This window comes from Amphiura filiformis, chromosome 2 (genome assembly GCF_039555335.1).
Source record: "Amphiura filiformis chromosome 2, Afil_fr2py, whole genome shotgun sequence".
NCBI classification, from domain to species: Eukaryota; Metazoa; Echinodermata; class Ophiuroidea; order Amphilepidida; family Amphiuridae; genus Amphiura; species Amphiura filiformis.
In genome coordinates this window covers 78400581-78414969 of record NC_092629.1, presented here as the reverse complement: position 1 = coordinate 78414969, position 14389 = coordinate 78400581, and the positions used below count along the sequence as shown (strand labels likewise).

Genomic DNA, 14389 nt, shown 5'->3' with positions numbered 1-14389 from the left:
GTCAATTCATATTTTGGCCGTTACCATGGTAACCATAGATGAAGAGGTAAAATTTTAACCAAATTTATACATGTTGACTCAATTTCTAACCATGCGCAATGTATAAAGAAAATCGATTTTTTGAAGTCTGCCACCACATCTTTGATTTTTATTATGTTTTGTTCACATTTGAAAACATGAACGATATTGAAAATGAAAGCGTGCATGTAAGATGATGCTCTGTACTTGTAAATATCTTTTTTCGTTAATGTTGATATTAATTTTGCATAAAGAATTAATTCATAAAGAATTCTAGCTGGTTTAAAAATTTCTCACACACATTAACGTTTTTGGAATATTTCCAAGAAGTTGTAATGCAAAGTTTAAATCGGTCAAAAGTTCAACATTAATGTTGGATGGTTTCAAAAATCAAGCTGTGTAAGCACTTGATCATCGTCATTCTTGTCTCAAATGTTCTTTGGAAAGTTAAATATAACATATTTGCCCAACCTAAAGAATTAAAGTTGGAAAGCTTCCAATTGCAGAAATCAAAGTTTTCTCGGACAAACTGTTATTCATCTTCAGTGAAAGCATGAATAACATAACACCGTCCGATTATAAAATAGATAATGTGGACTAAATTCAATGAGAATTAGTGGAAATAACAACATCAAGACTTTTTATGTCAAGGGGAAATCCCTAGAGATTGCAAATTGAAATGACATAGTGGGAAAAACCCACAGGAAGTGATAATGTGAAAGGTGAATGTCTATTATTAGAACCTTGGGGAAAATCCCAGATGGTTTGCTATAAAGCATCATGTTGGATTTAATTCTAGGCAGACCTGTATCGATATGATTGTAATGTGAATGGATGTAGCTATAGCTCTCAAAAAGAGAGTAAATAATGTTAACCAGTTAAAATCAGGAAGCTGGAAATATGGTTATTTCGAAGCTACGAAAATGGCCCAAAGTAAGACATATGGTCTACTGCGGATTGTGAAGGACTTTATCAGTGGACTTCGGGTATATATAAAATGCGCATTTATAAATGCGCACGTGACATCTACAAGTCGCCATACCGTGTTCAACGATGTAAGGTACCCGGATGTGCACAAATTCCACACGCAAAAGTATAGGCGAAAATGACAGGTTACAAGGAAAATTGGTTTTGCAAAATAGTGGCATTGATTGCAAAGGGCAAAATAATTTGACCCGAAACATAAACTCTTTATTTGGATTTTCCATTACGGAAAAAAAATTATGACGGAAAAGCTAGATATAGCTGATTTAAAAAGTTATATTTCATTATTTCCGTGCTAAATGGGCGTGGCAATTGGCCATATTGATGACGTGATTCTTACTGGCATTAAGGTCAGAACTGGGTAGCTGCCGATGATGTTATTTGATAATGTTTGCATGTAGGGAACTTAGGGGGCTGTAATTTTCTTCGGAAGGAAGGGGTCATGGATTTATTTATTTGGGAGTCAAGATAAGTACCTCCCCCCGTAGCGCCGCCAATGAACATAACTCTGACCCTAATTTTAACTCTAATTATAACGTAAATTGAGGAAACTATAACTTTAGCCCTTTTCGGTATAATGACCCTCTCAAACTAATAGGCTAGTTGTCCCCGCCCGACCTCCTCAATTCTAACTTACCGTACTCATTCGCTCGCAAATGGACAAAAAACAAATTCAAAATGTGTTTTTAAGCACCATTTGTGTCCCCCATGCTAAATCGGTAATCTGTACACCCTTTGTCACCCTTTGACGTACAATTTAGAGTATAAACACGTAGATGACTGTACATGATCTAATCATCCCGGCTGGAAGATGTTGAGGAAGACTCGTATACTATACATCACGCTCATACGTTATATGACACTATGACGTACAATCACGTATGTGATGCATGGTTGGAGCTAGTAAGTCAGATCTGGTCATACACATTATTGTCATGGTATATTGTAATTGTATACGTCAATTTTGTTCAGTTTGATTCAACCGGCTTATAAAGTTTTACTTTACACGGAAGGGGAAAGTTAGCAAAAAAACAATTGATTTATGAGTGTAAAAGGGGAAGGGGTGGTTTTGGGGGAAGGGGGGGGGGCAAATAATATTTATAAAATTAGTAAGGCGAGAAAGAGAGAAACCCTGTTCTACGGGCGAACGGACCTTTCAAGTAGGGTCGGTCGGTCGGTTGGTATTTTTTTAGAAAATTTTTAAATAACCCAAAAAATCACAAAAATCTGTAAATAAATTTCAATTTGAGAAAATACAAAAAAAAATTGTCCTGAAATTTCCGAAATTTGGGGTCGGCATTCATTTGTACAGGAAAAATTTGTTTCCCAATTTGTTCAAAATAGAACAGGCTTTTCGTTTTTCGTCGCATAAATAAATAAATAAATAAATAAATAAATAAATAAATAAATAAATAAATAAATAAATAAAAAAATAAATAAACATTAGTTATGTTTGTACATGGGGGGTGCTGTGCAATAATCATGATCCTTTGATATCCATGATTTTTCCTTGCAAATTTATAGCATCGAACCTCCAGCCAATGTTTCTTGCCAGTGCTAGCCACGAAACAAGGTCACAACTGTAGCCACTCCTTCAGTGGTCGCCATTTCAGTGATTGACAGTGATGTAATGCAAATATGGCGCTGGCTATCTGGTCACGTGCGCATTTATAAAAGCGCATTTATATATACAACCGAAGTCTACTGTTTATGGAAAATGTTATAATTATTATCATCTGGATACGGATCTGACAGGCGGCCATAGCCTTTATTATGGCCGAGATTTCATTCAAGACAGAATGTCATGGGAGATTGTAAACTCCACATGTGTGTGATGGTCTTCGTGCTTCAAAAAAGAAGTACATTTTAACCAGTTTATAAAGCCAATAATTGAGCTATTTTAATACAGCAACGAAGGAGATTGCGAGCACACAAATGTGCTTTTCCTCATCAATGGATTAAAGTTCTTCTGTCGAATTGCTGGAGTTTGCTGGGTTTATGAAACCACACTTCTGTCATATACAGCGGAGCAGTATTAAAGAAGCCTGTTCCCTGGAGAAAGAGTGATTGGTGAAAGAAACACCATTTTGGAGAAAGCAGTGCAAGGAGAAATATTTGGAGAAAGCAGCGCAAGAAGATATATTTTGGAGAAAGCAGAGTCATTTTCGTGTGAGGATTTCATACGCAAGGATATTTATAAACGCAAGTGTACACTGGACATCGCTGATTTTCGCAGGACAAGTGAATAAGGATATGTTACATCAGTCGGCCAGAACATTGCAAGAACTCCAGGATCACCAACAAGAAGACCGCTGGTTAAGTACTTATAGAATAAAACTGTGATTGTGTGATTTTATTGTGTATGCAATATTGTTGTTATATGTTCCAGTCATACTTTGTTTTCATTAAAGACTTAGATTTTGTTAGCTTAATCAAACAGAGTACTAGTATTTGTGTTGTGCATTCGTGTGAGTTCGGGTAAAAGGTGATTTTGGCCTTGAGTCAAATACGACTCGTAACAATCTAAAGCGAGAATATTAAAGCAACAATCCCCTAATAACAGTACGTATCATGTATTTTGGGTCCAATTTTTAAAAACCAACAGCATTGGAGAAAAAAAAAACAAGTTCAAATAACCAAATTGGGTAATATATACATTCGATAGAGTTTCAATTGACTTCCTGTTCAGTACAAACTTCTACAGAGGGGAAGAAATTTAGAGCTTTGTTTGGAATTCAATATTCCACTATCCTGTCCAAATAATTGGTGGTCGGATCTATAATCATTGATAATAGGGCACTAAACATCTCCAGGAAAAACAAAAATATCATGTATCTACCACCTACTGACACCCAACAAGTGCAACCAGCCAAGTTTATGATGAAACAATCATAACAAGCAATATACACTTCAAAATAGCTATAGTTCTGCATTGCTTTATGTGATACTCTATACTCTATCCAGTATTTTTAAAACTCTTCTCTGTGGCTACAGCAAACTATACTATATCAGGACAGACAATTTGAGACCATTTTTGTGAAAATTCGACCTATGTAACAACGTTTGTTTACCTTTGACCTATTTGGGCTCATATCGTACAACCAAAGCATCTTAGGCACAACTGACGATTTGCTTTTTTGTTCCTTGTGACCAACTTGATCGGAGCAAAACGGGGCGTGAACTATGACGTCATTAACGTTGTCGAATTTACGGTCACTCAATTTAAGATTTACATTTAGCCAATAAAGTAATCGCACACCAAGTTTGGTGCTTATATCCAGAAGTGCACGGTCAATATAGTTATTGACCCCACTAACATCTGTAGAGGACGTTGAAAAGACGAATAAAGCCCAGAACAACGCTAATAATTTCTGCGGAAACAAAAGAAGGTCGGAGCAGCGGCCAATCAAAATTACAGCTATCAACGGTCTGACGTAACGGCAAACCGCCCGCATAAACGTCCAAGTTGGTTATACATATTTTGTTGTTTTGTTATTTAATTTGGCGACTAATGTTGTTGTTATTTGTTAAGATTGATCTTAACCCAGGATTTTGTTTAAATTTATTTTCAAAAACTAGATATAAATATCTCGTAACACATTTTAATTTATTTGATTTGGACCAACTTTAGGTGAAAATAGCGATTTTTGTGATTTTTTTTACCAAATTGAGAATTTTTAACCATTTTTGATGAATATTTCATTTTCATTTTCTCTACAGATAGTGTATGAAGGAGTGAGAGGAACTAATGTAGGAGGGGATATTGCTTTAGATGACATCAGTCTTCCCACCTGTGGTAAGTAACCATTTATGTATTAAAGTAAACAAAACAAAAATTACTAAATGGTATTAATTATAGTTTATTATCCAACTCGTATTTATGTACCTGTCTAAAATATAATCTTACAAGGTATATCGTGCTGTATTTTATTTATCATTCATATACTATTATATTGTTATCATGTGCCTTGTTGCTATATAAGATGGAAAAGCATTATGAATATTACTTTGAATTATGGTGTTTCAACTGTGTCCTTATTGTTGTTTGCTGTTTTTAATCATAATCAGTAACTTTATGTTTTATAATATAGGCAAATAAATACGTCATTTTCAATTAACATTATTCTGACCATTATAGACTTTATAAAGTATTTCGTTAAACATTGAAGTTTGCATTGAAGTTTGCATTGAAGTATTTCGTTAAACATTGAAGTTTGCATTGAAGTTTGCATTCATTTCATACCCCGGGGGGGGGGGAGGTCAGTCCCATTGTGGCCTGTACACCATCCGCGATAATGAAAACGCGTAAAAAGGGTAGTTTTTCGAGGAAAGGCACGATACGCGCGTATCGTGTTTAGGGTATCAAAAACATGAAAAAACAGAAAAAAGGGTAGCAAAATTGCAATGGCTATAATACGCGGAAATGAAATTTAGGGTATAAAATTTGATGCAAGGAATAAAATCCCTGTTTAGGGTATCGTTTTAGCCAAGGATTAAATCCGTGTTTAGGGTGCATTTCATTATCGCGGATGGTGTACAGGCCACAATGTTAGTGACCCCCCGGGCTTCATACACAGCTACATAGCAACAAAATGGATAACAAGACACAGAATAACCATGCACATTTTTGTGTGATTTTCACTTCTTATTTTAGGAATAGTTTGCCCAAAAGATTCGACAGCTCCGGTTGTTAGCGGGTGCCCCGACGACGTCGACGCAACAGTTGAATTAGGAGATCTTGACGTGTTTGTTAACTGGACTGATCCAACAGCAACGGACGAAGTTAACGCATGTATAGACATTATTGTATCACATGTACCATCTACACATCGATTTTCTGTCGGTACAACTGTGGTGGCTTATATATTCAGAGATCAAAATGGCAATTCAGGAACTTGTAGTTTTGACGTCAACGTTTTAACAAGTAATGGTTTTAATGAATTATCTTGAATTATTTTCACAACTTTTCTGTTATAGTGAACGCCCCCATTTACTCATCTTTTTCTACTTTCCCGGCAGTTGATACAACACTTCCGTCGATAACTAATTGTTCGAATAACATAGCTCTATCAACTGAACTTGGTAACGATGGAGCAATTGCTTCCTGGAGTGAGCCATCTGCTACTGATCTATCCGGCACACCACAACGAATACGATCACATGCGCCCTCTACGAAGTTTCCTGTTGGGCAAACACTAGTAACATACTCATTTGTTGACGCATCAAATAACACAGCCACTTGCAACTTTATTGTTACTGTTAATACAGGTAAAACATCTCACTGTATTCTTAAAATTGGAAATAAAGATTGGCTTCTTTTTAGGTAGGAGGCCTATTTTAGTACTTACAAAGTAAATATCTTAAGAATGGAACCTATTAAGCTACTACTGTTAAAGCTGATAGCTTCATTATATTATGAAAAGTTTCGCGATATGTAATAATAATAACAAAAAAAAAATAGGACATTTTGTTTAAACACGTGGTTTTTACTCCCCGGGTTTTACTCTTTCCATTTTCCATTGTTGCTGCAGTTGATACAACGCCACCAATGGTCAGTCAATGTCCATCTGATTTTGATAGCATAGCTGGGAGACACGTAACGTGGAGAGAGCCTGATGTATTTGACTTGTCCGAGAATGTTACTACAATTAAATCGCATATACCAGGATTATTCCTTACCAATCAAACCCAAGTATTGTACACATTCACGGACCTATCCGGGAATACTGCTTTCTGCAACTTTACACTAAACATAGCATGTATGTACCATGGGAACCGTAATATATGATCCATTCCATTAAAATTGGGGAAATTGAAATAGCTGATAGTATTACAAAAATAACCATGTAGGCGTACTATATACATTTATAAAGATATTGCACAATTTGGCAAGTTTTGCAATATGGCATGTATCATGATGATTATAAATGCATTATGTTTGTAAGTATGTATAGTGTCAATACAATTATAAGAAATACAACGATGGGGATAACAAAAACAACAAACAAGAACTTTTTATGAAATTTAATAATTTGCAATGTGTTATAAGTAGTATAGCCTATATGCATTTAGAGAGGTTCACTTCCGGTTCCGGGTCAACCGAGGTCAAAGGTCAACTTGGGTCACTTCCGGGTTATGGAGTCACGAGGTCAAAGGTCAAGATGTCACTTCCGGGTCAAAAGTTAAATCGGAAATGATCAAAGGTCAACCGGAAATGCCACCATTTAAATTGTTAAAAAAAATTCAAAAAAAAATTACAAAACAAATTTTCAAAAAAATTTTCAAAATAAAAATTGCAAAATTGTGAAAGCGATAAGTATTCCGTCAAAAATGCGTTATTGCGTCGTTCTTCGGGGTGTATGTGTCGTACTTGCGCGCGATAACGTCTTCCCACATAGGGAACAAGGGTAAGATTTAAAGGTTGACTAGTTGATGGTTAGGATCGAAATGACCGAGAGGTTGAAAATAACTGGCTTATATAAGCTTTTGCGTTACGCAATTTGTTGCGCGATTGACGCATTTTGACGCGATTCGTTACGCACTTTACGCATTTTGATGCAATCTGTTACGCATTTTGTTACGTAGTTGGCGCTATACGTGACGCAATTTATGCATTTTACGACAAAATGGCGGAATTTGTTACGCTTTGACGCATTTTGTTGCGTAATTGCCGCAATTCAGTTACGCTTGGATGCATTTTGCGACGCAATAACGCATTTTTGACGCACTTTGTTACGCGTTGACGCATTTCGTTGGGCAATCCCCATTAGAGCATTTTGTTGTATATGGGGATGTGGTGGGAGGAGATAGGAGAACCTGTTTTATCCGGTTCTAACCGGTTTTATCCGGTTCTAAACAGTTTTATCCGGTTCTATATCACGATTCCCCTTGATTAGTAAATTAAACAACAATATAAGTTTGTCCGCAAAAAGGAAATATTCACTATTAATGCTCATTGATTCATTTCCCTGCTCATTGACTCATTTTGCCGCTCATTTGTTCATTTCACCGCTCATTTACTCATTGCACCGCTCATTCACATGCTCATTGGCTCATTCACGATTCAAAATGGCGGTTTTTTTTCAAATTGTTTTTTTGCAATTTTTTTTTAAAGTTTTTTTGAAATTTTTTTTTCGATTTTTTTGTTGACTTTTTTTGGAATTTTTTTTCTCCATGCAAAATGGCGGCATTTCCGGTTGACCTTTTGACCCGGAAGTGACCTTGAGACCTCGTGACCCCATTACCCGGAATTGACCCAAGTTGACCTTTGACCTCGATTGACCTTTTGACCTCGGTTGACCTTTGACCTCGGTTGACCCGGAACCGGAAGTGAACGTCTCTAAATGCGTATATACTACTGTTATGCAATAGACATGATATATTGTGATAAAATTGGCCTATAACATGCCTACATAATTGACAATCGTTTGGTGGTACAGTTTAAAGGACAATTTTTAGTTTTCGCTCACCGCTGAACCGTTTTGGTTATTTTTACAGACGATACCACTCCCCCGGTAATAAGCGATTGCGTTGATACCGTAGAGTATGCTGAACTCGGTGTAGTAGAGGAACCAGTGTACTGGACTCAACCTTCAGCTACCGACGACTATGGGCGTGTTATGTTGATCTATACCTCTCACACTCCTGGTGAAAAGTTTCCGATCGGAACAACTTCAGTGATGTACTTATTCGCTGATGATTCTTACAATATCGCCTATTGCAACTTCTCTGTCGTTGTTCATGGAGGTAAATTGCTGATAAAAGTGAATTGTTCAGAAACTTAGTTTAGAGTTAATAATTTTAGAAAGCTGTCGTAGTGTAAATTTTCCGAATAGATTAGCATATCAATTACGTAAAAATTGGACATCAAAATTTCATATATGTGAAAAACTGTAAACTTTTCATCTCAGAGAAAGAATTACTATGGGAACTAAATATGTCAATAACAGATGATAAATGCTTAAAGGGACATGTACCTTAATGCTAACATTATGAGAATCTTTTTGTTTGTTTGTTTTTGTAGTCGATACAACGCCACCAAGCATTCAATCCTGTCCATCTGATATTGATTTAGAGATTGAACCTGGTACATCTAAAACACCTGCTACTTGGATAGCACCATCAGCGTCTGATGTATCGGGCACCGTATCACTCGTGTCTCAAAGTCATCATCCTGGAGATATATTCACAACTGGCAAAACTGAAGTTGTTTATTCCTTCACAGATGGAAGCAATAATGAAGCATTCTGTTCATTTCAAGTCAACGTTAGAGAAGGTATAGGTACCATAGCTAAAACATGTCTGCTATAAAGGGTTTACATGAAGCTCTTACTCCGCAAGCGTATTTGTAATAGGAATGATTTATTAAAACTCATATCAATTTTGAAATTCCAAAGATACTAACATTCATAAAAATATTGAAAGTTAAAGTAACTTGATGTGTCGGAATTAGGCGCAGTGTTTAAAGTAATCCGTTTCATGATGTCCTGGGCCCAATCCACGGCAGTGGTGACTTATCGTAAGCAATGTTAGAACTTTGGTAGAATTTGCCTACACTAGATTTCCAATGAGAGGGAAAATGTTCTTAAAAGTGTTCTTATCCTATTTTTTTTATATATAAGAAAATTACTTTGAAACTTCCAAAACCATTTCAAGCACATTTCTTGTCACAGTAAAGATTTGTTTACTGACAATATTCTGTATTATCGCTATTTCATATTTCATTTTGCACATTATATCATTGTTAGAATATGGAACAAATTGCGGTGACTGGATTTTAAGCTTGATGTTGACTTACAGCATGATTATTATAATATTTAAAAGTTACCAAAGCATAAAGAGAAGTATGTATATTGCCTCCCTAATAAGATCATTGTCCAAGATGACGGGGGTTCACCGGTCGGTGGTGGTTATCATCCCAAAAGCAGATATGTTTTTGTTGATTCATCCTTTGCAGTCATTTGAACAAAAAACCGGTCTTTGTAGGTAACAATTCATTGATATACATGGAACGATCCCTCCTGTCATCGTCAACTGTCCTTCGGCGATTCATGAATCCGCTGAGCTAGGCACCTTACAGTTGGCAGTATTTTGGTTGGAGCCATCAGAGGTTCAGCTGAGAGGAGTTTCTACATTACATAGTGCTTCACATAGACTTGGAGATTTGTTTCCTACGGAATCATCTACAGAAGTGTCTTATGTATTTGTAGATGACTCTGGCAATTTCGCAACTTGCAACTTCTCTGTTATTGTGTCAACATGTATGAATATAACATTCCTCCTAATTGGATTAATCTGTACAGAAAATAATAAATAATTGAAACTCATAGCGTAAGATAGACGGATACGACGATGATATAATCACACCAAGTGATATGTGAAACAGTTTTCAATACATTTGAGAAACTTATGAAGTGTATGTCCATTTTCACCTGGGCATGTCTTATAACATTGTAATATTGTGTCCTCGATCTTTAATTCCAAAGGTCAAATTAATTTGTGAATATTCTCAGTCATCCAGGTAGATGAACATAATATTAAATATTAAATCTGTTCATCTGGACTTACTATTTTTGATAGCGACAGTATCGCGTCTCATCCAAGACGCATCATCAGAATGACTGATCAGATGATGTTTTTTTTGTATGACATTCTTCAATCGCTTCATCATGTGTCGCTTTAAGAACAATCAACAGCCATTTTTGATAGCCACAGCAATAAAAAACGACAGCAACACCCATTTACAACATCTTTAGAAATATTGACATGTATTAATAATCCTGTTTTTGTTTATCTACAGAGGATACCGTTGTCCCGACGGTAACCAATTGTCCATCTGATATCATCGCCCAAGTTGAAGAAGGATCTATATCAGCACCTGTATCTTGGGGAGAACCTTCTGCTATGGATGTATCAGGCAATGTCACATTGTTAGTGAAGACGCATCAATCAGGAGAAAGATTTGGGATTGGTACTTACACTGTTATGTATATATTTGCAGACTCTTCAAACAATTTGGCATTTTGCACTTTTTCAATCAAATTCACTTCTTGTAAGTACTCTTTATTCTCTAATGCAAATGTATTCTAGTATGAATGTCATAACCATTATGATTATAACGTATATTGAACACTTGCATACTACAGTTCCAATAGTTTTAAATTGCACATTTTTTAGCCACCCTCAGAAAAAAAAAATGAATGTAACTTACTACCGACACTTGCTGCCAGTAATAGACATATCATGTTTACCGATTCTTAGTAACATACGTAACATAATGAGAATCTCACTAACTGGCTATCATAATGCTATCGTAAAGTACATTTTATTTGATTTATTTTCATATTTCAAAGTTGACACAACACCTCCCAAGATAGAATCGTGCCCTAGAGACGTTAGTACAGTCATTGAACTAGGCAACATACGCAAGACGGTGTATTGGACAGAGCCAATAGTTTCTGATATTTCTGACAATGTGACGTTGTCGAGACAGAGCCATCATTCTGGAGATGACTTCTCACTAGGCTTGACGGATGTTATTTATGAATACATTGACGGGAGTGGCAATACCGCCTGGTGCAACTTTAGTGTAGCTGTGAACACCGGTTAGTATTGTAAAATGTTCGTGGTAAGAGCACCAAGGTACTACAAGCGCAGCAATAACTACAGCAATAGCTAAAATCGGCTTGTCCCCATAGTATTAAAATTATTTCTGTTGTCCCTGGATTCGTGCATAAACCCGCTTCTAATTTAAACAAGTATAACACGTTGTGGAGATCTCCGCAGAAATCTAGTAAAATTTTATTTGTTAATTTCACCATCATTCTGAAAACCCTTTGTTTAATAATGTATTGTAATATTTGGTTTTGATATAGTGGACACAACATCGCCTGAATTAGCATTTTGTCCGGAGGACATTTACCAAACACTTGAAATTGGTACATCAGGAGTTTACGTATCTTGGGACGAACCATCCGCTAGCGACAAGTCCGGATATACTTTATTAGTAAATGCCACACATAAATCTGGTGGACTTTTTGAAGTTGGCTCAACTCTTGTTAGGTACACATTTGTCGACGTAGCAAATAACACCGCAACATGCGAATTTCACATACATGTGTCTGAATGTAAGTCAAGTTTTGTTGTTCAAAATTTAATATTCAATTCCTCATTCACATGTGTATTTTTTCATAAACGTCTCATTTAAAAGTTAAAAAATCATTATTCTATAGAAATAATTATACTCTCCTTGCCGTGGTCAGTTGGTTGTGATTGGTAACGATACACCATCTTGAATCCATATTAAGCATACGATCATGAACGAAAAAGATTAAACACGGTTGTTTGATGTGATCATTTATTAGTTTTTCAAACAAAACGTCATGTACTGCCTAATTTTAGACTTAAACAGCTAAAAGCGGTGTCATGCTAATGTATACAGATGCTTTTAAGTCATTTTCAACTATAATTTCCGCATATTTACAACATTATTCACGTTCAAATCATTTTTTAAAGGTTTTTCGGATATATCTATTTATCACAAGATTGGTGGCGCTATTTAGTTACAGGAAATTAACCTTTTTAAGTTTTAAATAATTCCTTTTCTTCGTTGATGAAATATGTTTATAAAATTTCTTTGTTACTTATTTCACCTATTCAATCTGTTTTATTGGCAGTATTGACTACCTACCCCTTCCAATTTATGAAATATGATTTAAGATAAATAGCGCCATCTATAGTTTGCATTTTCTTAATAATGAAACCAATTCTATATACATCAAACAACCGTGTAAACAGATCGCGTACAAGCAGTCAACCGCTCAGTATCATCCGATAATGAGGGTCGATTGTTCCATAAAATGCGACAGGCAACGGGCTATCGCGTAATCGCGAAGGCATATGATCGCGTATAAGTAGTTTGTGCATTCGATATTAAAGATACGATACGCATACCTCTCACACCTGTAGCTGATTCTCGACCGCCTACTATCCTATTCTGCCCAAGCAACATGACGGTGGAGATAGACCAGGGATTGCTGGGAGCCAGCGTGAGTTGGGACGAACCAGTAGCAGAAGACGCCTCGGGTTATGTAATGCTCTTGATACAAACTCATGCCTCAGGAACCTTCTTTACCTTCGGAACGACGATCGTGTCATATATATTCCGTGATAATGCAAACAACATGGAGAAATGCTCATTTGTTGTGACTGTTACTGGAGGTAAATAATAGTTGAAGCTGTTATGCCAATAGTTAAGGATTTCCCGGTTGTTCCAATGGTCCTCGAGCTCTCTTCGCTATGCATACGAAAACAATGTTTATACTTGTGGGCCTTGAATATGTTTAACACTGCCTAGAGGTTACATAGGATATTTTGCTTTACACGTGTTCAGGGGCCAATTACCCATAGGAGGTTTTTTTCCTGCACAGCGACGATATAAAACGGCACTTTCGTTTAATGTCAGTGTGAAATAGATATTGTACAATATAGTTTCGTGTGTATTTTACGGTTTATCATCAGCCGCTGAAGATTTTCAACTGTCCTTCAAATATTTTTTCACGAGAATTGAACCAGGGAGAGACGCAATCAGGGTGATTTGGACTGAACCATATGCCATTAATTAATCTATCAGAAACTACGAAGATATCGAGCAATCACAATCCAAATGAATCATTTCCAATTGGTCCTACTTCAGTTGTTTACACATTTGAAGATTCAAATAGCCACAAGGAGTTTTGTAACTTCACAGTTCTTGTTCTAATAATTATTATATTAAGGCACACTATTGTATACATAAATGTTCTATATTATGCGAGTTATCAAATTTGAATGTAATAATGTATCTTCGACATAGATACTGGTGCGGTCAACCATCTCCGGCAATCAGAAGGCTCGACTGGCGGAGGAAGAGTGTCTTATGCCGCCTTGGTTCTGTCCCTGCTGTGCATAGTGTTTATCATTTGTGTCGTACTGGTACTCGTTTACTTTTGCTAAATACACTTTTACATACACCCCTCACAAATCCCTGTATACGTTCAAAATTGACAAGATCGCTTATAATAGGGTCATTTTTATTGTATTATCAACGTCTATTGGACATTTTTGTTTTAAAGCGCAGTAACGTATATGGCGCTATATACAGGCTTAAACCCATAAGCCTCAGCACACTTTACATGAATTCCCTGACCATTGTGACCTAAGACACTCCATAAAAACCATGCAATTATGGACTTTCAGCTAAGAAGCTAGACTCCGTATAACCAAAATACACCGTCGCAGCCATTGACACTAAATTATGCCAATATGCTTTTTTACAGGAGAAAGACAAAACATGAGAATATCAACCTAGACGGTCTGGCGATGTCTACAACGAGCTCACTAAAATCAA

The 14389-nt window shown here is 36.3% G+C and overlaps 1 protein-coding gene across 1 annotated transcript in view; it reads left to right on the top strand.

The window, feature by feature from the left end:
* Positions 1-13995, top strand: part of LOC140143584 (hyalin-like) — a 38334-nt gene extending 24339 nt beyond the window's left edge. The window contains exons 7-17 of the mRNA XM_072165400.1: positions 4723-4798; positions 5657-5926; positions 6022-6270; positions 6534-6761; positions 8500-8748; positions 9026-9277; positions 10802-11053; positions 11355-11606; positions 11877-12128; positions 12970-13221; positions 13856-13995. Coding sequence (XP_072021501.1) covers positions 4723-4798; positions 5657-5926; positions 6022-6270; positions 6534-6761; positions 8500-8748; positions 9026-9277; positions 10802-11053; positions 11355-11606; positions 11877-12128; positions 12970-13221; positions 13856-13995 — 2472 coding nt within the window. The remainder of the gene's footprint in view (positions 1-4722; positions 4799-5656; positions 5927-6021; positions 6271-6533; positions 6762-8499; positions 8749-9025; positions 9278-10801; positions 11054-11354; positions 11607-11876; positions 12129-12969; positions 13222-13855) is intronic.
* The last annotated feature ends 394 nt before the right edge of the window (positions 13996-14389 follow it).